The 20,565-nt window shown below is 37.6% G+C and overlaps 4 protein-coding genes across 6 annotated transcripts; 1 reads left to right on the top strand and 3 right to left on the bottom strand.

Annotated features, from left to right (window-relative positions):
- Positions 1-152: 152 nt before the first annotated feature.
- Positions 153-7,251, bottom strand: LOC139963586 (uncharacterized). 3 transcript variants are annotated; one of them, XM_071964469.1, is made up of 4 exons: positions 6,993-7,249; positions 3,847-5,770; positions 1,524-1,698; positions 153-1,227 (listed from the first exon to the last, which is right to left on the bottom strand). In XM_071964469.1, exons 2-4 carry the CDS (start codon positions 4,974-4,976, stop codon positions 385-387), a joined length of 2,148 nt encoding a protein of 715 aa, XP_071820570.1. In that variant the 5' UTR covers positions 4,977-5,770; positions 6,993-7,249; the 3' UTR covers positions 153-384. The 3 variants fall into 3 exon arrangements, with proteins under 3 accessions (XP_071820570.1, XP_071820571.1, XP_071820572.1); XM_071964470.1 differs by having other exon boundaries at positions 154-1,224; positions 6,993-7,246; XM_071964471.1 differs by lacking the exon at positions 153-1,227 and adding an exon at positions 3,000-3,042 and having other exon boundaries at positions 1,526-1,698; positions 6,993-7,251.
- A 1,292-nt stretch (positions 7,252-8,543) lies between these two features.
- Positions 8,544-12,743, bottom strand: LOC139963510 (uncharacterized). Its single transcript, XM_071964341.1, has 5 exons — positions 12,575-12,743; positions 11,782-11,884; positions 10,572-11,407; positions 9,792-10,074; positions 8,544-9,265 (listed from the first exon to the last, which is right to left on the bottom strand). Exons 1-5 carry the CDS (start codon positions 12,606-12,608, stop codon positions 9,094-9,096), a joined length of 1,428 nt encoding a protein of 475 aa, XP_071820442.1. The 5' UTR covers positions 12,609-12,743; the 3' UTR covers positions 8,544-9,093.
- Positions 12,744-12,851: 108 nt separating this feature from the next.
- On the top strand, positions 12,852-14,858 carry LOC139963512 (transmembrane protein 203-like). The gene has a single exon (XM_071964344.1). It carries the CDS (start codon positions 13,406-13,408, stop codon positions 13,817-13,819), a length of 414 nt encoding a protein of 137 aa, XP_071820445.1. The 5' UTR covers positions 12,852-13,405; the 3' UTR covers positions 13,820-14,858.
- LOC139963511 (nmrA-like family domain-containing protein 1) lies at positions 14,279-20,564 on the bottom strand. The gene is made up of 4 exons (XM_071964342.1): positions 20,423-20,564; positions 18,413-18,949; positions 17,652-17,845; positions 14,279-17,152 (listed from the first exon to the last, which is right to left on the bottom strand). The coding sequence occupies exons 2-4, from the start codon at positions 18,933-18,935 to the stop codon at positions 16,961-16,963; spliced, it is 909 nt and encodes a 302-aa protein (XP_071820443.1). The 5' UTR covers positions 18,936-18,949; positions 20,423-20,564; the 3' UTR covers positions 14,279-16,960.
- Between the last annotated feature and the right edge of the window lies 1 nt (position 20,565).

Here is a 20,565-nt window from a genome sequence, read left to right as displayed (position 1 = left end):
TTTATGAAGTAACAAAGGATTTATCTGGCAAAAACCAACATATATATATATATATATATTTCCAACTCACTACAATTTCAATTCTAAATAAATATATATATATATATATATATATATATATATATATATATATATATAATATATATATATATATATACATATATGTATGTGTGTAAATCATGCATTTCCTATTACCATCATTATGTATCATAAATGCTATGATAAAGACAGAGAAACCAATAAAACCAAAACGGGCAGTTTAGGTCAAGACTAGTAATCTATCGAAATGTCAAGGGCTGCATTTTGTAAGTCAATGTACGTTTAGATTACTCCAGCTTTGAACGTTTTATACGTTATTTCAACAGTTTCAACCTTTCGAAAGTATTATGAAGACTTATCGCAAGGGTTTCCTAATCGTACATGGTAGACTGTATTATACGAATATTCATTTTGATCCTTAGATCCTGCCTCAGTACTTACATTTCTTTTAATTGATGGTTTGACATATGTCTGCATACCGTGGCTGTTCAATGAGGGCGCACTGTTTGCAAACATTGCTTGCGAGTGGCTCGATACGTACTTGTGGAAATCGTTCTTTTGTTGTTTCGATGCTCTCCTGTGGTGAGCTATTTCTTTGCCTAGTTTTGACTTCGTGGTCGAATCGGTTCCATCAGAATTACATTCCTGCTGCCTTTTTGATGTGAAGCTTGTTGTAATATTGTTATTTTTCGATAAAGACATGTTTTCAGAAAGAATGTTTGCAGGTTTGGGTGAAAACCGTTCTCCCTTGTTTACATATTCTTTGTGTTTAGAACACAGTTTAAGAATAGTTGTTGTAGCTACCTTTTTCGAATTACTATGTTCAATCTTAGCTATTGGACTCGCTTCTTTCTCTGTAACCGGGCTACAACCTGAATAATTGTGTGTTTGTCGAGGTGACCTTTGAACTCGTGACCTTTGACCCTCGCTACCTGTTGGGTAGTCCATATATACTCGTCCATGCTTCAGTCTGGCAGTTCTCTCATCTTCCGTTTTGATTGGCATACAATGATCAATAATTTGCGAGATTGATACCGACTTTGGTTGACCTTTGACATTTGACCCCTTAGCCGTGTTGTCGCCTTTGAATATTCGCAGAACTGATTCAGCAAGTCTTGGCTCCCAGGAAGAGGCGACACTGTTGGTTTGGGAGGTAGGGCGAGGGATCCTGTCCTTCTCTAATACCTGCTGACGTGCAAAAATATATTTTCTCTTTGTATGGTGACCACTACTTACATTCATGGAAGAAACATTTCAAGTCAAGATAATATTTAAAATTCTGACGTTTAGAAGCTTAGTAGCAATTTCTTTTAAAGTACGTAAAAATGTATAATTTTGGTCAAAAGGATAACATTTGGGATTTAACCACAAGGACCGTAAAGATCAACACGTACCCCCACCCCCTCCGGATGTGAATTTCAAACATCACCGACTCGATATCCAGTTTATTCATACAAACAGAGAACAGTGGGAACGACATTCACCTTCCCCGGCTGCGCGCGTTGAAGTTGATGCGCTGCGGCCAGTAGTTCTTTGTAGAAGTTCTCTAGCATTATCTCAGTATGTTGTGGTCTCCTCTCCTCTACCATGGGCGTATAGCTCCCATCAGAATCCATATAATCAACTGTAACTCCAGTCGAACAATTTATTGCGTTGTCTCTGTCCAAGAAAGTAGTAACAAGATGAATCATTAGTTACTGACGAATGAAGTGATGTTAATATAGTTTGAATAGATTCAGTTGTATTCTTAGTTTGAGTAATACTTAGATATAGCTAATTACTGTCAGCAGGGCATGCTAGTACGGGGTGGGGGACGGGAGGGTAGGGTAGGGGACGGGAGGGGACGGTAGGGGACGGGACGGTAGGGGACGAGAGGGGAAGGATTGACGGCCTGTTGCGCTAGTATTTTACAAATGTCTGGAAATTTGGCACAATGATGTTAGTATATTGAAAAAATACGAAACAGGGCAAAAACGAGCAATATCTTAACTTACCAGTGGTTGAAAGAATAACGTGCATGTCATTTCAAATTGGGTGATGGGATGAGGGACCAGTGAGGTGAGGAGTGGGGTGATAAGGAGCAGACTTTCGCAGTATCAATGGAAGTTATAAGAACACTTGGAAGCTTATATGAGAGAGACATTCTAGCTTCCAGTGATAAAGTGCTAGATCTGATGTAAGTTGCTGGCGCTTATTATAATTGGCTGATCAGTTTATCGACACGTGGCGTCACTGCAAAATCAATAGACTTTCCGACACTTCTTAATACTGGTTAGCTTTGATTTTATTAACTTAACAGTGGCGTAGTCAAGAAAGACTTTAGCAACGGGTCGGGAATCAACACTAAGATGGAGTGGGACAGAATATTCAACTGGTTATTTCCTTACCCACATATCTACAGTTCAGTAAGTGCCGTATTTGTAGGGCGTTGGAGGAAGAGGGGTTCGAAGGGGGGGGGGGGGAGTGGTACCGAGCGGGTAACCGATAGTGTGTGTTATTCATTTTCCAAGTTCTTGCATCACGGTACATTTAGGAGAGTAATCACGTTTTCTTATCTGGAATTGCTGGCGTTTCGTTCTTTCTTGCTGTGTGGTATCTTTTATCCTATCTTGCCGTGCGTTTCCGTCTTTGATACACAGTTTGTGTTTTTCAACAACCAAATACTGTTTTTACCTCCATGGTTACACCACTACAGTGTCTGGTGATCAAATTTAACTCGTTAACAACTTGCATCGCCTCGTATCGTTCGTTTCGTTGTCCTGTTTTGTTTTGCTCTGTCTTGACTCTCTTAGCTGAACAGGTTTTCTTCAACAACCGTAAAAACAACTTCATGTATTTAAACCCGGTAAACAGAGAAGATGCAAATAAGTGATAATAGTTAGTATAGAGGAGGTGCTGTAGAAAAATACTGATGATGGTACATGTATGATAAAGAAAGAACAAAATATGAAGTATTTTACCCTTTTTTCGGATGGGATGGCTGGTGGCTTTACAGGCACAAAACTGAAGAGAGAGAAGTATACTAATGATGACGTAACTACAAGGATTTCTAACTACGATTACGTAACTACAATGAAGAACTACACAGGAAAGGTTATTGGTATCTAATTAAGGGTTTGTAACGATCCATTCGCAATTCATCTGAAGGACTTTGTCATTTAGCATTTATCATATTTTACCTGACCCGACGTTTTTGCTTTTTGTAAAAATTATTTTCTGGTATATCTTATATTTTCAATATCATTGCCATTATCACGTGGTCACAGTTTCTATGGCTGACATTATATCTCTACAGTGAAAAAAAACTATTTTTTTTTCTTTTTGTGCCCTGAATGGCGTACCGGTACGTAGTTGTTAACCATAACCTTGGCTCAAATCACTGTATTAAATCACTGTAGGAAATAAACTACACAAATTTGGGGGTCCTCTATATTTATTAATTTTTTATTTCTTATTGTTATTAATGTTATTTTTGAAGAATGGACGACTCGTGCGATTACCCGTTATAATACTGTCGTCTATTGAACAATATAATGACGTTAGAGAAGAGACCATTCACTAAGCTATGCATACTTGAAGAGGGAAAGAATCTTGTTAATGGAGTGTCATGATGAAGAATTGTCGCAAATAACAATTCATCTCCATGGATACTGACAGGACAAAAAAACTATACGAATAAAATGTGATGAAAGTGTGTGTATTTTATGGTCATTTTTGCTGCGTCGTTTGAGATCGACATCTTTCCGCCAAATGACTGCATGTATCGCTTACCTGTAGGGTTTGTGTATCTGTGCGTCTGTTGCTTACCTGTATGGTTTGTCTATAAGTACGTCTGTTGACTTGTGGTTCTGATTCGCAGCGAAGAATGTCGGAGGTAAGTGCTTGATAAGTGATCCGGGCATGTAAGGGGCACGGGGAATCGCACTGTGTCCCATCATGCTTTGTTGATAATTACTGTCGATGGCATCGGTAAACGAGGACTGTTCCCAAGAGTAGAGTTTATTATTTTTCAGTACCATCTTCTCTCCATGAGGCAGATGAACCTCTAAGGATTTTCTAAACGTATCGGTCGGTGCAGTATGAGGTGGTGCTCTGTAAGAGATATTAGAGGCATACAATAACGCATCGGCAGAGTGCCTCTGTGTACTACTTCCTGTACTCTCGTAACCTCTGACCCTAGAAACTCCTTTATTCCCCGTTCGTCGGCGAGATTTGGCGGTTTCTGTTAAAGCGCAATAGCTAGGTAAACTTGTATTACCAGAAAAGCTTGCGTGGTATTTTAAGTCACTTCTGTCGTTCACAAGGCTATGTCCTTGTATCGTAGTAGCTGGTCGACGAGAAATGAGTTGTAACTGAAGCTCAATATCTGGGGAATTACGTTTCATGCCTCCATTTTGAAGACAAGATTTGAGTGGAGTAAATGGTTGCCCAAAATGTAGATAACCTGCTTGTTCTTCTGTGAAATCTCTGCTTGTATTGTTCACTTCTCTATTTCGTTCCCTTGTCGTTATTTCTCGAGAAGACAGTCTCTCCAAAGGACCTCCAAATGTATGGAATCTTCTGTACTGCTCGATATATTTCTTCGGATTATTATAATGTTTGAAATGAAATTCAATACATTGTCCACCTTTCCGGAAGTTTGCGCCTTGTATTCGCTTGGCATGGGCTTGTGTAGTTGTTCGTAAATTCGCCCCGAGTTTACTGTGAGGCTTGGATTGGTTCGAGCTTTTGTTGTCGTTGCTATGACGACGAAATTGGCCCGCACCGTTTGGAATCCAAGAACACACATCAAGCCACGACTTTTGCAGGTTTTCACCGATGATTTGGTTTTCTTTCCAAGAAATATCATCGTCTGTTTCTTCTAACAGTTGTCTCTCAATGTAAGAGTCTCTTATAAGAGCCGAGCATTCGTTCATCGTTGAAACGATCGATGACATGCAAACTACGTCATCTAATGAATATTCATCAAGTACCAATGTCAAACTGTCAATAATAAAAGTAACAAACAGTAGATTGTATTTAATTTCGCTTGAGGCCCATCTCTTTACATCTGCAGTTACAGAAATAATCTTATCTGCGTCTTTTGATATCACAAAGTGAAATGAAAGTGTCAGGAGAGGGGCTTATACCGTGTCCTTATTTTTGAAAGGCATCACGTGCGGTGCCTCTTGCCAAATTTGTCTGTGCTATGGTCCCCGATCTTGTCTGATATCGCGGTATCGGGAATTTCGGGTAATGTTTCTTGTATTGCGGAACTGAATCTTTCTTCTGGAAAGTGCTGTGACTCTGCGGGCTATAACGGCGTAAGTTATAAGATGGTATATCGTAAATTTGCATCCGTTGCACCACAGGTTGCGATTCATCGGGGATTTGGTAACTCGTCAGTGGATAATCCGGTGAGGTATAACTCAGTAACTCGAATTGACTAACATCTGAAGAGGAAGAATGTTTGTTCGATGTTGGCGGTTGATAAGACGGTATGCTTATTTCATCGTAAGAATACCGTGGATATCCATATGTAGTAATGGTTGGACTTGGAAGGGCACTTTCATCTGTAATATATGAAGGAACTCTGTACGTTGGATACTGAGCTCTTGAAATATGTCGGCGTATCGGTGGGTCTTCCCTCGTGGTCCGATAACCGTCTTTTGTGATTTTTTGGTTCGATTGCTCACGCATGCCAATTGTCGTATACGGTTAACCGATAATAGTCGGAACAATTAACTGATCTCTGAAAATAAAAACAAACCAGACAGATATACATTTCCGTTTTAAACCACAACACAACAGAAGTATGTAATTCATTATAGACATTTATGACTACCATGTATATATATTTGAAAATCAGTGGCAAGTGGATAAGCATATTATGTATACCGGGAAATCAAGAAAAGATGTAGCTGGGTGCTGACATCATTTGCCGCGCTGTACTACAGTTGTAGTCTGGGAAATAATTTTGTTTTTCTTGATCTCAACAAAAGCAATGATATGGGACTTGCTTATCCATTCCCTTCACTACATTTTGACATGCATTGCCCTCCCTCCCTACCACACACATACACTTTTTTCACTTCCCCCCCCCCCCCACAAAATAGATCCACCCGTATCTTGTAAACCTGTCGGCGCCTTTATTTTCCACGGGCGGTTACTGCACCTCTGTCTATCAATACGGAAGGTGAAGACTATCGAAACCTGTGTTTTACATGCCACATATCCATCAATATCGAGTATTTTATCTCTCACTGCATTTGTCTCAAATCCTGAACGTGATGTAGATTAATGGAAACTCTTTCAGAAAAAGTCACCCTATAGCTAGAAAGAACTTGGGCACGAAAAACCAAACAACCGCACGACTGATCCCTCTCAACCCAGTCCCCTTGCATTGAGACTGTGACTGTGTCACCCTAGAAGGGGAACCTAATGTTGTACATGATCTTAGCCAGAAGGTCGAGAAGCGATTGATGAGTTAGCGATTATTTTAGTCGCCAAACATATGTCAAATAAACGATAAACAAAATAATAAACAAATGCAGTTTATAAATGGAAAGTTTAGTCAAGCAACATGTTGGTTTGTGATTATTTTTTTCTTTGGTAACCAAACTCTTATAAAAGCGGACTGATCTTTGTTAGCCATGATTTATTTTTTCACTCCAATTTTGAAACGACTTATGTTGTAACTTGCAAGAACTCACATCAGACCGGTATAGTCAGACGTTTCGACTTGGCGGGACACCAGCCATTTACCGTTTAAAGAGGGGCATTATCAATTACAGCTGAAGCACAATCCTCGTGTCCTGTAACTTTTGAAGATTTTGCGCACATTTTGGAAATGTGGCTCAGACGGAGAGCACAATAGCTTGTGACAAGCATGGTCGCTATACAGGCCTGACTCATCTTCATAGCACTATTTATCATTTACACTTAATATCTTATGTTTAGAATGATAAACTTACCGATTTTCAGTTACCAAATCTGCCCGAGAGCTTTAGAAGGATAATGTTATGGCCAAGCACACATTGGCTTTGAGAGAATTACGACTTCACTCGAACATCTCTTGGCATTAATTTTAAAATGGTGATATAGTCTTAAGCCTTGCTATAACGGTCTGATTTAATAACCACTGAGTTGGTACGTTGTAATCATGTCTCTAGATGTAACAATTGCCCAAAGAGTGTGTGTTTTCTGCTTAAATCGATCAAGTAACCCGGGAGGTGAATGGGAGGGTAAAAGCCGTATGTGACGGTCGATAATAACCCACTTCAAAATGCAACTCAAATCCATGAAATCCCTGTCAAGTCGCTAATGCCTTTGTCGAGCAGTCGGGGTGTTTGTATTTCGTTGTTAACCTCGTGAACCGGAGTGCCAATAAGCCATAAAACTGTATTGGCTAAATGACTTTCTGAAGTCAACCATCAAGGAAAGCCTGCATCTTTTCTACTGGGTTTGTTGATGTTATTACTCAATATCATGGTCTTTATATATATACCCACTACTCGATGAATTATCAACAATCACCAATTGGCGTAAAGTCAGTCAGCGAACTAATGAAGTACCGGGCGGGATTGGTAGGGGAATTCCAACTTCTCCATCTTATAGCGTAAAATAAACAATTGTAGTTAACCACCGTGTATGTATATAACCATTTTTCTTTTGCTATAAGCTCAGCGCCGAGGGTTCCGGAGTAAACTAACCTGTCCGATGTCATTTAACGGGCACAAAATGCTCTAGTTTGTCCATCAGACCAAAATTAAGGGGAGAGACAAAAGGGCTGGTTAAGCCTCTATTTATGCGCCTACGTGACCAGGACCCTCTTCATTCCAGTCGATCTGCCAGTTTTAACCATCAGTTTTGTGTATGTGACGTAAGCGTGGTCCCAAAAAACGTTAGAGCTACGCACGGTGTAAACTTTAGAGCACTGTATAGAGGAAACCGTAACCAAATTGCATCCGTAGGCTCTAGCTTCTATATGCCTTGTTGTTTTCATGTGCAGTTGGCTGGAGTTGGAGTTGGGGGGGGGGGGGGCAACATCCTGTAAAACACTTCATGTATCGAACGCATAACTGCATAATACATATTTTACATTGTGAATATATTTGATATATTGTGACGGTGAAAACAGTCTCATCGGAATTCTGAACAGAGAATATCTTTGATCAATTCATCCAGTAGGATGGCTATTGAATTACTTAAAGACCCTTCTTACATTCCCATAATATAACACAGACAGCAATAGACGCAAATAAGTAGCTTGTTTGAACATGTTTATTTCCCAAACCTTGGAGCGTGAAACTTTAATAATTAAATTATCAATCCCAAAGTATATATCAACTATAAAATATTAAAAACGTACAATGGAAAATCTGAAACAAGGCACACTGCTGAATACCCAATGTAACAAACATGAAGAAGCCAAATTTGAAAAATGTATATCTTTGTGATACAAAATGCTTTGAGGAAATGGTCTTCACATAAACAGTTGCAAAAAATTCCCAGTAACTTTCTTAAAAAATCATATCCCTATCCGAGAAATGTACAACTTAACTGTTTCCCATCATCTTATTGGGATATGAGATTAAATTATGGAATGTTGGTGTCATCAATTTTTAGTAACATCAATGCATCTCTGCAATTCACTAAAAAGATATTCCTTTCATACGTCATTAATGTTTAAATTTATTTGGTGATAAAATGTACTACGTAATGATTTCCACAACTCTATATAACTTATTTATATTATACAATATCTAATTAGCGGTAAAGTCTCAACTTTGAGCTAAAAAAAATGAGAGAGAGAATTTTTTTATGAAATATAGCAAAATGATGTAATAACTTTTTGTCTTTCATAGAACTCAGTCCAAGATACTCTTACCATCAGCAGTGAATAATTAATGAATGAATAATAATATGTCAAGAATGAATGTTTGTATTTCAGACTGGATCTCACATTGACATATGATATATTGAATCATTGCCAATGATACAATGGCTTTATGAAAAGACAGAGGAGGAACAAGCCTTCAATAAATAGTGTTCTTTGATGCTAAGATGTTTCCACTAATACTTTTTAAACTGTGATGTGACTGATCCTCTGTGTTTTCTCTGGAAAGACTGTCCCGAGGTTGGCTGGTTTGCAGTTGCCGTACTGAATGCAGATGGCTGCGGCTGTCGCTGGGAGCGGTGTTTCCTGTATTGCGACATCTGAGACAGTAATGAACCTGTTACCAACCTTGATATCAAAAGATTAATAAAAATGAAAAGATTGTATTAAAATTTACTTGTCATTCCATAATGCTTACGGATGTCTGAGACGTGGGATAGGATGAGTATTTGTTTGGGAAACATCATATGTGTAAAATCACATGACTGTCATGTGTAGATAAGTTGGTGGGTGCTTGACTTTGTTTCTTTTGGTAGATCTGTGAGATGGTGCATTCCCTCTCTTTGGGGGGGGGGGGGGAGGGCGTGGGAATATTCATCACTATAAACCTGGTCTTCTAGTGAATCTGTGCCAGTCACTCTCAATTCAATTTTGAAGCAGTGTTCAAATCAACAGTCAGTGTATTTTACAAAATTACTATTGCATTAAATGATTAGTCAAATAACGATACAAAAAAATTGCATCTTCTCAGAGGTATTGCTTCCTTTAAAACCATAAAATATAGACTGAATGGGCTTCACTTAAGAGAGATAATCAAGATTATACACACCAGTCAAATTAAAAGATTAAAACACAAAATGACATTATTCCTCACTTGATTTCATTAAGATCCTTCATCATCTTTCTCATGACTTCTCTTGCCCTTCCATCACCCTGCCTCTCCTCCATCTGACTGGTATCAGGTGTTGGTGGATCAGTCATCTGATGTGATGATGACTGAGTGTCAATGCCAACAGGTTTGCTGATTTTGTCACACTCCTCAGCCTCAATCTTGAGTAGCTGCGAGCTTGTGAAATCCATCAAATCTACGCAGGCTTCAAAGTTGTCTCCATCTTTGGCAGATGATTCCATCGACCCTGGCTTACTTGACAAAATATCTAAAAGGATAAACAAAATTAATTTGAAGTAAAATATGAAAGGCAACATTATATCAAAGACAATGACGAATCTAGTAAGTCAGATCAGTTGTTGGACACAAGTCAGTCAATGTTTCATCTTGAAGAAAGGGACTTATCCAGTTAAGTCCAGACCCATTTTTAAACAGTCTGACTATCGATGAAATGATATGCTAAATTTATTATTGTTATGACTCAATGGAAGTTTCATGCATCCATGGCAAACTGATTTATAGAGTGACAATAAGATACCCTTCCTTTTTATCTGAAGTAGTCAGAAAGCCGAGGGTAGCTTTCATTAAGTCCTTTATACTGCCATAAACACTATGATGAACATTATCCAACTCCCTTGTAACTGTTGCAATCATAACCTTGTCATGTGATAGTCTGGCTTAGTAGGTGATAGAGTATTAAAAAAAAACTGAAATATACTTGAAACAATTATTAGACTTATGTACCTCATTACTATAGCAACATACCATCAACAGAACTATTTTCTGCAGTCTTCACAGAGTCAGTGCTAGCCTCAAGAGTGGAAGTACATGTTGAAGTTCCCTCCTTATTTCTCTCTGTCACTACTTCAAGGTTATCTTTAGTGTTGTTTACATCATCGGATATCACCTTCTCAACTACTTGTCCTTTTGGCAATTCTGTGAGCCCCTTATCTTCAAATGCTTCAGTTTTGTTAATCATATTCTGTTCTGATGAATCGTCCACTGACTGGGCAACTGCAGTTGATTCATTCTGACAGTTATCGACTGCGGAAATCTGTCCGGAAATTGGTAACGATTCCATTTCAATTGAAGGAACTTCTCTTGACTCAACTTTATCTTCTATATTTATCACTTGTAACTCATCTGTCCTGCTTTCATTGTTGTCATTTTGCACACTTTCATCTATAACTGTCCCCCTTGGGGAACCCCCACTCACTATTTTAGAATTGTCTGTTATCAAACATGTTGCCTCATCCTCTTTAACTGATTCACTGTCCATTTCAACTGTCAAATTCTTCTCACAAGCAGGTATCCCTTGATGTAAGGTATCTCCAGTAAGACCAGCACCACTAGTTTGTCCTGTATCTGCAAGTTGTGACATTACTTCAATCTTTCCACTGTCACTGTCTGCATTCTTTACATCCCCAATTTCACTAGTCTTACCACCTTCTTTTGTGATTTGAACTGCTAATGAGTTCTCCTTTTCTGATTGTAGAACAGTGCAAGTTTCACCTAAGACAGGAGTAACTGTCATGGTTGATGCACCCTCTGTTGATATGCTGTTTTCTCCATCTTGTTTTGTTACACTGCTGGAAGCATCCCTGGTAGGTGAATAACAGAGTTCAAAGTCAAAGTTAAGTATGAAAGTGCTGAACACTTCATGTGAATATAAACAACCAATTAAATCCAGCGATCTGATAAACTTCGAACACCCTGACATGTAAACTTCAGGAAAAACTAACAATTCCGATGAGGTTAGATATAGTAGTAGGCTAGCACACTGAGGATGTTAGCATCAGAGTGACAGCTTCTGTCACAGCCTCTTACGTTGATAATAGATTGTGACATATATAAGTACATTGTTATCCCAATAATACATGAAAATACCAAACCATACTATATTTCCTGACGTACTTCACACTGTTAATTAATAGCAAGTAGGCCTATATGAATAATTAAAGAGATTTAGACCTACCCATCTTTGCTATCTTTTTGTTTGTTGTTGTCATTCTTCTTTGCAACTCGCACACAAGTCCTTTGCCTTTTTCTTGACTCCATGTCTGATCCATCTTGCATTTCTAAAGAGAGACATAAAAAATGACATTCTTGCATTTTTATTATTTGATTTAAAATATCTGCACATTATGAATTTCAAACCCATAACATGCAAGCAATGCATTTTTTCCGGTTAAAAATAAAAGGCCTGATCTGTTGTCATATGCCTAACACTAACACTACAGCTAAATTAAATTTCATTTTCTTAAGACAGTGGCAGGAGGAAAACTATTCAAGGAACTGCATTTGTCACTTGTGAAGGCCTTTATTTGTTTTACTTTTACAACTACTATTACTAGTAGTAGTACTAGGCTTGGTTCTACTAGTAGTAGTATTGTCAGTATTGCGAAGTTCGGAACACTGCGAAGTTCGGACACCCCTAAGAAATACACGATTTCACCAATCACCATGACAACCTAGGCTACAGCAAGGGCCAATTTCACGAAAAACTACGAATCTACAGTTATTCTCTCCAAAATGACCCCACCATATCAAGTATATTTTCAGGTGATTTATACCATAACATATAGTTTTGGAGTGTTTTAATGCTTAGGTGTCCGAACTTCGCAGTGTCCATGCTACTAGACTAGGACTATTTTAGCCTAACGTAGGCTTAGGCTAGGTTATACTTAGTTACAGTAACTTAGGGCGGCTACGGCTTTACAATTGATTTGCGTATCGCCTATTGCTATGAGGCTTATGACAAAAATTACCGCTTGAACTTCGCTTTCTTGTTTGCTTGGTCATGTTGACGATCTAGTTGCATCACATTCCAAAATGACATAAACGTTGTAGAACTTACAAATGTACTTTGTAGGCCTAGCCGTCGCGTATAGACTGAATTGACCGGCCGGACGACCAATTACTGTTTTGCGCATGCGGGCTGTGTCTTAGCTACGGTTACATGAATGAAACGACTGTCTTGGTACCAACTTACGGTCGCAAAAGGGCTAGGGCAAAGGTCACGAGCTGGAACGAAACTTTTGCATTATGTAGTAGTTTCGCGATATCAAAACATTTTCCTCTTTATTTTCCTTCATTGCAGTGACACATTGAACTCAGCAAGAATCGCATTTCCAGTAAAAGCGATTTTCTTCTTCTTTTGCACATGCAACCGATCTATCTACAAAGGTGATAAAATATCTATCTCGTCAAAGGAGACTAAAACAGAAGAATGATTGCTAGCCTAGGCTAAGTTCCGTATACATTACTTAGTCTAGCATGTACTATTTAACTGTATGTATGTAGCCTTGCCTAAGCATATTAAGGCATATCGTTACGGTTAAAAATAACAGTGCTAACAAACCTACGTTCGATATATGTAGCAGATTTATCGATAGGCTTGTGGTGATTATATTTAAAACATTGGTGATGTGTTTTAATTACCGTGGTGATATGTTTAGAACAGTAACTATGATGTCAAACAAGTGACCCAAGCCTAATTTCAAAACACAGGGCTTATCGTTCATTTACGGTGCAATATACTAGTACTTGTAGCACATACCACTTACCAGTTTACTCAGGAAGCTACAACATTACTCAAAATGTTGTACACCAAAAAAGAAGCAACCCAGTGGTTGGGGATGACAGTATTTGAGATGTGGATTCATACACTCAGCATTTTATTGTTTACCATTTTAGTGGCACTAAAAGTGGAACAAGTCTGGGATGTATCCTGGTGGACCGTTTTCATTCCTCTGTTTACAGGAGTTGGTATGATTGCATATTTTTCTGTAATCGTTTTCATACGGCTATTTCTGGAACATGATTTCAAGACGGCTGGTGTCAAAGTACTATGGAGTGCATTGCTGTTAACTCTCACCTTTCTATTTGAATATTTGTTGTGCCAAAAACTAGCAACTGAAGGTACACCACAGGGGCATTACTCACAAGTGATGTCACCACTTTTTGTCCTCCCCATTGTGCTTGGAATCCGTGCATGTGTTTCATCAAATTAGGACAGGATGAAAATTTGCTGAAACTAGTTGAAGGGGTTCAGAACTTCTCTTGCAATATCATTTCTCATAATACTGTCTCAAGTATGAACATCTATAAGATTTTCTATTGACTTTACAAAGTTCTTCGAGCTGTCAACCATTATTCTATCACCCACCCAGCAGAGGTACTTTCCGATTCGTTGAAATATTTTATAACATTGATTACTAATATTGCGAATATTAATATCATTGCAAACTGGAATTTATCTGCCTGACGGATTCATAGCAGTACACTTGTTTCTTTTATTCAACATGACATTTGTTGTTGCCTTCATTTTGACTTTTTGTATGATGAAAACAATTTAGAAGATCGGACCACAGGATAATCAAGCAGAGGAAGGAAGTTACATGTATGGTTACAGCTTACATCAATAGCAAGACCACACAGCAACTGGACAGATTTGAAAGGGAGAAAAAATGTTATGATGGTCTTTCATGGACACTACACTGCACACCTGTTCAATGTCCAGTGTGTCACATTCTATCATGTATACCTACTGTAAAAACAACTGATTAAAATATCACAATTTAGATTTTTCTTTCCTGTGGCATATGGAACCTCATGTATATAGCTCAAGAAAAAGCATAACTTATGTTCACAGATAACTTTGGTGCCTTCTTGTGATAGATGTTTGAAAGTATCGTACTAGGTGCACAACACATTGTACGTTTAAAATTTTCTGATCTGTTATTTCCCATGTATGTAATATTACCATTTTCGTCATAGCAACAAGTACATTCTTGAATGGTGGCCTGCAGAATGTGTGCAAAACTTTTACTGCACATGACCCACAAGATCATTTTCATACCCAGTAATATATACATTGCTATTATCACCATATACTGTAACCCTCATATTCAAAAACTAAAATATACAGATCTTTAATTTTGTGTGTGTGCAGGAGTTGGAATTTTACTTGTAATTAGTGGATAATTTGTATTGTATTCTACAAAGAAAAATCATAAGGAACAAAACAAGAACATGAGGCAAAAAAGTGAACTTCTTTTTTTTCCATTTTATTCAAAGTTTTGTGCAAAATCAATGGATATGAAAATATGTATTTTCAATGTCACTGCATTGTGCTAGTGAAATACTGTACTGTACTATGTGCAAAAGTTAAAATTAGTTATTGCCAACTTTTTTGCAACATTATCGATATCATTTGATGTTGTTTGTTGAATACGTGTCTTTATCTTAAATATTAGTTACGCATCCTACAGACTTGTAAAATGTGGGTGAGGGAGGGAAGTACATTTTATCATCAGCCAAAGTTGGATACTGATTTTAACAATTCCCGGGGTGAAGTTACAAGATTAAAATGACAAGGTGCAAACATTAAATACCAGATCTTATGTTGTAACTCCACAGTGATTGTATGATATCGTTGAGCATGGTTATTAGTCACTGTACTGTACAATATGTAAGGCAAGCTACACAAACGTACAACTAGAATAAAACAATTTCAGTTTCCGATACTGGTGCACTGGTATAATAGCGCTATTCTAAGATAAATATCTCTCACTATCTCATTATATAACCTCATATGCAAGTTTGGTAACCTGCTATGTCAGTATACTTGTTGCTTTTGGTCTGAAAAATAAATTATCGAAATAAATAATTCAACATTGCTGTGATTACACAATAAATATAAAAGGAGCAAAGTGTCTAGGAATATCAGTTTGCGATAACATTATGATAGTTGTAAGGTCAACTGGCTATCTGTCACTGGGTTTAGTGGTGTAAAGTATAATAAATACTTTCTTAAAACAATAATAATTTTTTAGGTTTTTTTTCAGCAGTCCTTCGTTTGTCTGCACACTCTATCAGAAGTCCCCCAGGGGACACATACTGTAGGTATGGTGCACTGTAGTGCCCCAGGAGTGATTGATTGAATTATGCACACTTTGGTGCGTGGGTCTGACAAGTTATCAATGACTAGGGGTTAATTGTTGGAAAATCGTGTGAGGGGTCTTGGCCTCAAACAAGACTGTAAAATTCAACTTCAATGCCCCACAGCACTGGAAAATTCAAGGAGGTGCTACAGTCAGTAAAATGACACTTAGTAATACTTCAGGCTGCATTAATTTTAGTGCTACTGTGAGACAATGTTTGAACTCTGCACATACAGTAGTGTTTTGGCCAACTTCAAAACCTTTTATAAATTCACTAATTAATGCATAGATTCTTACATATGTTTAGTCATAATATGAAATTTACCAATATGCTACTATATGAGTTCTTGTACATGACAAGTCCTTGGTTGGAAAATCACAGCAAATGGTTAAAAAGAAAAAATCTCACTGCAAGCAGTTACTAAGCAAAACTATGAAAAGTATGAAGTTCATTGTTAGTTACATACATAAATACATAGAAGCATGTAATAATGTACCACTTACAGTATACCTTATGGGCAACTTTAAATTTTGGATTAATGAAGAAATATCATGTCAAAACTGGTCAAATTAGGAATTTAAAAGTATAAAGCATAATCATATGTTAAACAAATGGAAGGTTAACAGTTGTGTGGGATTAGTCCCCAATTCCTGATAAGTTTACCAAACCATCAGAATAAAATTCAAATGAAAACACAATTTATCAAGAAATTGTAAGCATACATATTTTGTTACAAAAATTGGTATTAATTTAGAGAATAGAGAGAAACAAATAATTCCATTGATTATAAAAGTTATGTTGCACTGACACCATTTTTAGATTAATAACATGCAAACTTTTGCCATGATAACACTGCCCTTGTAAAAATGTATACACAACATGATTTATGTAGGATAGCAAACCAGCTCTCAAAATAATATGCTATCATGGAACAGGCCCCCCCCCGACTTCCTCCCAATCTTTATTTCTCCCCCCCCCTCCCAATCTTTGTTTGTCACTAGCCACAAGAGCATTGGAGAACACATACTGTAGCTCATCTGCAAACTCACACACAATTGGTAGTTAGATTTGTAATATGCAAAATGAATCTGTCCTATTGGGGAGAGGGACCTGCAACAGCAGAAAGTTGGTGTGTCAAAAAATCTAAAATTTCCTGACCCTCTTCGAATTGAGCAAGTATGTCCGTAGAAATCCAAACAAGAGTTGTCTTATTTATCTAGATGTGCTATTATTTCTTCTTTGTTTTGTTGAACCCAAGTGTCAAAGGTCAAGACATTAGGAATAAGTTTCTTGGTGGATACCATGTTGTACCTGTGAGTGGCTAGATTGAGGAACTCGAACATGTGGGCTATGTCTGTAGCTCCTGGGAAGGGAAGACGCTGGAATTGGCTGACGTCAATCTGTTTAATATCGAGAAAAAATCAAAAGAATGAAAGCCAGTCTATACAATGTCTGCAAAAGTAAAACAGTACGGAAACAATTGTATTACAGCACAAAATATTACATGTTACTGTATACAACCAGGAAGCTTTATTATCAGTCACTCATAAAAATATATAAAACTGTCCCAAATTCAAAAGTAAAGGAAATCTTTAGATCTTCTGAAATGAGGAAAAAGAGTCTGTTGTACTGAAGAATAATTTTGAGGTGATAGATACTTGGGATATTAAAGAATATTTTGGGAAAATTTGTCTCTACAATTTGCAATTACTTTGTTTACAATCTTTTTTTTGAGGGGGAGTGGTAATTTTATTGAAAGTGATTTCAACCTAGACTGTGTTTGGAACAATTTATTCAGAGAAATATATTTGTAAATTTGTTCTATTTTCAATGATTTTTCAATGATTTACTTTACAAACAACTACAGAAAGAAACATGTGAAAACAAGGTTTGTCTTACCTCTGAATGTTGGAACTTGTATGGCTTCAGATGGTTGTTGAGGATCCCAACTATCTCGGGGATCGTCTTTTTATCCGCAGAGAGACAGTAGGTTTTGTTGATGGTTTCATTTGGATGCTCTAAGATGTATTTCACTGCATCTCCCAGCTCGCTGATACTGAACATGTCAATGGAGGTCCCACCGACGGGAATAGCTGTTGGTTGAAATCAAATATTTATCAGACAGTAATAATGCATTCATTGGAAGCTTCGGACTTAAAATTAGGACTACGTAGGATTGTAAAATCTGCCACCATTGTGTTATTATTGATTATTACCAACACTGAACTAAACAGAGAGCAATAACTGTTAGCAAACTGCTTATCGACTGCAAAAATCATGTGTAGGTAAATATGTTTGAGTAAAAAGTTAATGTAAAAAAAAAGTTAAAATGTAAAAGTTCATGTAAAAAGGTAAGAGCAAGGCTGACATTTTGATCTAATCAGGATCTTCTTCAGAGGATAACTGAATAAATTAATCATTTGTCCAATTTAACTGTCTGTCCTTATCTGTTGCTTAATGTGTTCTTAACTGGTTTTTGTTAATTGAAAAGTTTTAATATTCCACATGATTTTTTTTTTTTTTTTGGAGGATAAATTTAACAACTCAACTTTACCAGTAGGATAATAAATGATGAAATTGCATATAATTTGGAAATGTGAGTTGGTTTAGTCTCATTTTTTAACAAGTTGGGAAACAAACTTTCATATTCTTGAACTTACCAATATCATATGTTTGCATCTCTCTCTTTTTTGGTTTATGAACCCCAAAGAAGTGTTCATAGGCAAACGGCAGAATGACCGTCGTCCTTGGGACTTCCTTCTCGTTAATGTAGTCCTCTATCCTTGCCTTAGCATCCATATGCCTCGCTCCCGCACCGAGAACCCTCCTCACGTGTGGTTGTCCGCTGAAAATCAAATGCTTGACTTTGGCAAACAGGCAAACATCCACGACAGCATGCCCTTGGCTGAACTCCATTTCCTCTGCGTCAGCCGCTGTGAAATCCGTTTTGGTCATGAGGAAGCAGGCATGAGCACCGGACATGATTTCGGCGAGACTCTCTCTATTATTTAAATCTGCCTGAATGACCTCTGCCCCCTGCGAAGACAACTTTGTCGCTGCCGGGGAATTAGCGTTTCTAGTAACCGCTTTGACTTTGTACTTCTCTGGGGCTGCCAAGAGACTTTTTACCACTGAACCCCCTTGGAGACCAGTCGCCCCAAATACAACAACTGTAGTGGCCATTGTGGCTATAGAACCTGCAATGAAAAGGCAAATAAATGAATTGAATGTAAACAACTCTGGTGTATCGGTTATCTTTACTGAGATGCACCCAATAAATGTAAATGATTAGTTATAGTTAGGCTCAAAATGCTAATTACTATGTAGTAAATTTATTCATTATTCATAAATCATCCATGTTGACCTAAAAAAAAGTTGGCATAAGGTTACATTTTCACACAAGAAAACTTGCTTTTTCAATTAATTATACACTAAAAGACATCCAACCTTACTTCATTGAAAAAAATGCAATCGGTATTCTTGCAAGGCATAAAGAAGGAAAGAAAATCCTCTACAATGGACCTTTAAATTGAATAGATTCTGTTGTACAGTAACTGTCACACACTGGTTAGATTGGTTTAATTTCTTTCAATTTCATTCATTCAAATGACAGTTATCTTTTGAACCAGCATTTGGGTGAATAGTGTGTTTTACCCACTATTCATCCAGCATCTGGGTGAGCAGTGATGTCTTACCCTCTATTCATCCAGCATCTGGGTGAATGGTATCAATGTCTTACCCACTATTCATCCAACATCTGGATTAATAGTGATGTCTCATGAAGCAGCTACTAAATCAGTTATAGTCGTGTAGAGTACATTATCTTCAAACATTCATGTACTATATCCAGCAAGTAAAAATGTTTACAGAATTAGGATAGAACAGAGACTAGTGTACAGTGATATTTTACACGTGTACATGCTACTGTTATCTTGTTGTACCTTCATGGCATGGAAAAGGAGACAACAGAAGTGCAATACTTATTCAGTCGTTTTCCCATACGCTCTCTCAACATTTCTTAGGACATTACTTTACACATCAAAAAAGTGTACACTGGCAAATGACAAAATAAACACTTGATGATGAAAAGCAAATAACAGGGTCAATGTAGTACATTCTTGTTGGAATGGAGCCTACAGTTCATGCTTGGAAGATAATTATCAAACAGATTTACTCCCTCTAGCCTACTGGGAAAATAGGTCAAACTTTAAATTCCTCCACTTCAGTATCTGATATGAAAACTGGAGCTTCTCTAAAAGATACTCAGATTGTCAGAACTAGTATGCATGGAAGCACAAGTATGCATGGAAGTATGCATGGAAGCACTAGGCCTAGAGGCTAGACTACAGGTGATCTTGAGCGACAAGGCTGATGTAACATATTGACCAGTAAACCACTAGGAGCATTGCTCTCTGAAAAATAGAAGCACTGAAAATCATACACTATATGGCTACTTGAAATGTTTTCGACCAAAGTATGAGGGGCTGATGTCTTGTTTCACGCAGTTTCATTAACATTTGTCGTTCTTCGTAGTGGAACTGCTTACATATGAACAATATAACCAACGGTATGTAATCACGGAGGCTACTCAATACTTTAACTTTCGCTTCCAACCCCTTCATGTGAGACAATTATCTTTCAGAGAGTAAAGCTGTGCAGATTAAACATACCTTAATTCCCTGGTTGTGTGATTTGATGTTAAATTGTTCGTTAAATTAATTTTTCGAAGCGAGATGAAACCTGATTATGCTGCCGAAGCAGTAACGAAGGACGCCATGTACGGTTGTCAAAAGCAGGATGAAGATATTGCGTA

This window comes from Apostichopus japonicus, chromosome 22, assembly GCF_037975245.1.
Source record: "Apostichopus japonicus isolate 1M-3 chromosome 22, ASM3797524v1, whole genome shotgun sequence".
In the NCBI taxonomy this organism is placed as follows: domain Eukaryota; kingdom Metazoa; phylum Echinodermata; class Holothuroidea; order Aspidochirotida; family Stichopodidae; genus Apostichopus; species Apostichopus japonicus.
Note: the sequence above shows the minus strand (reverse complement) of the source record. Positions and strands in the feature narration are given on the sequence as shown.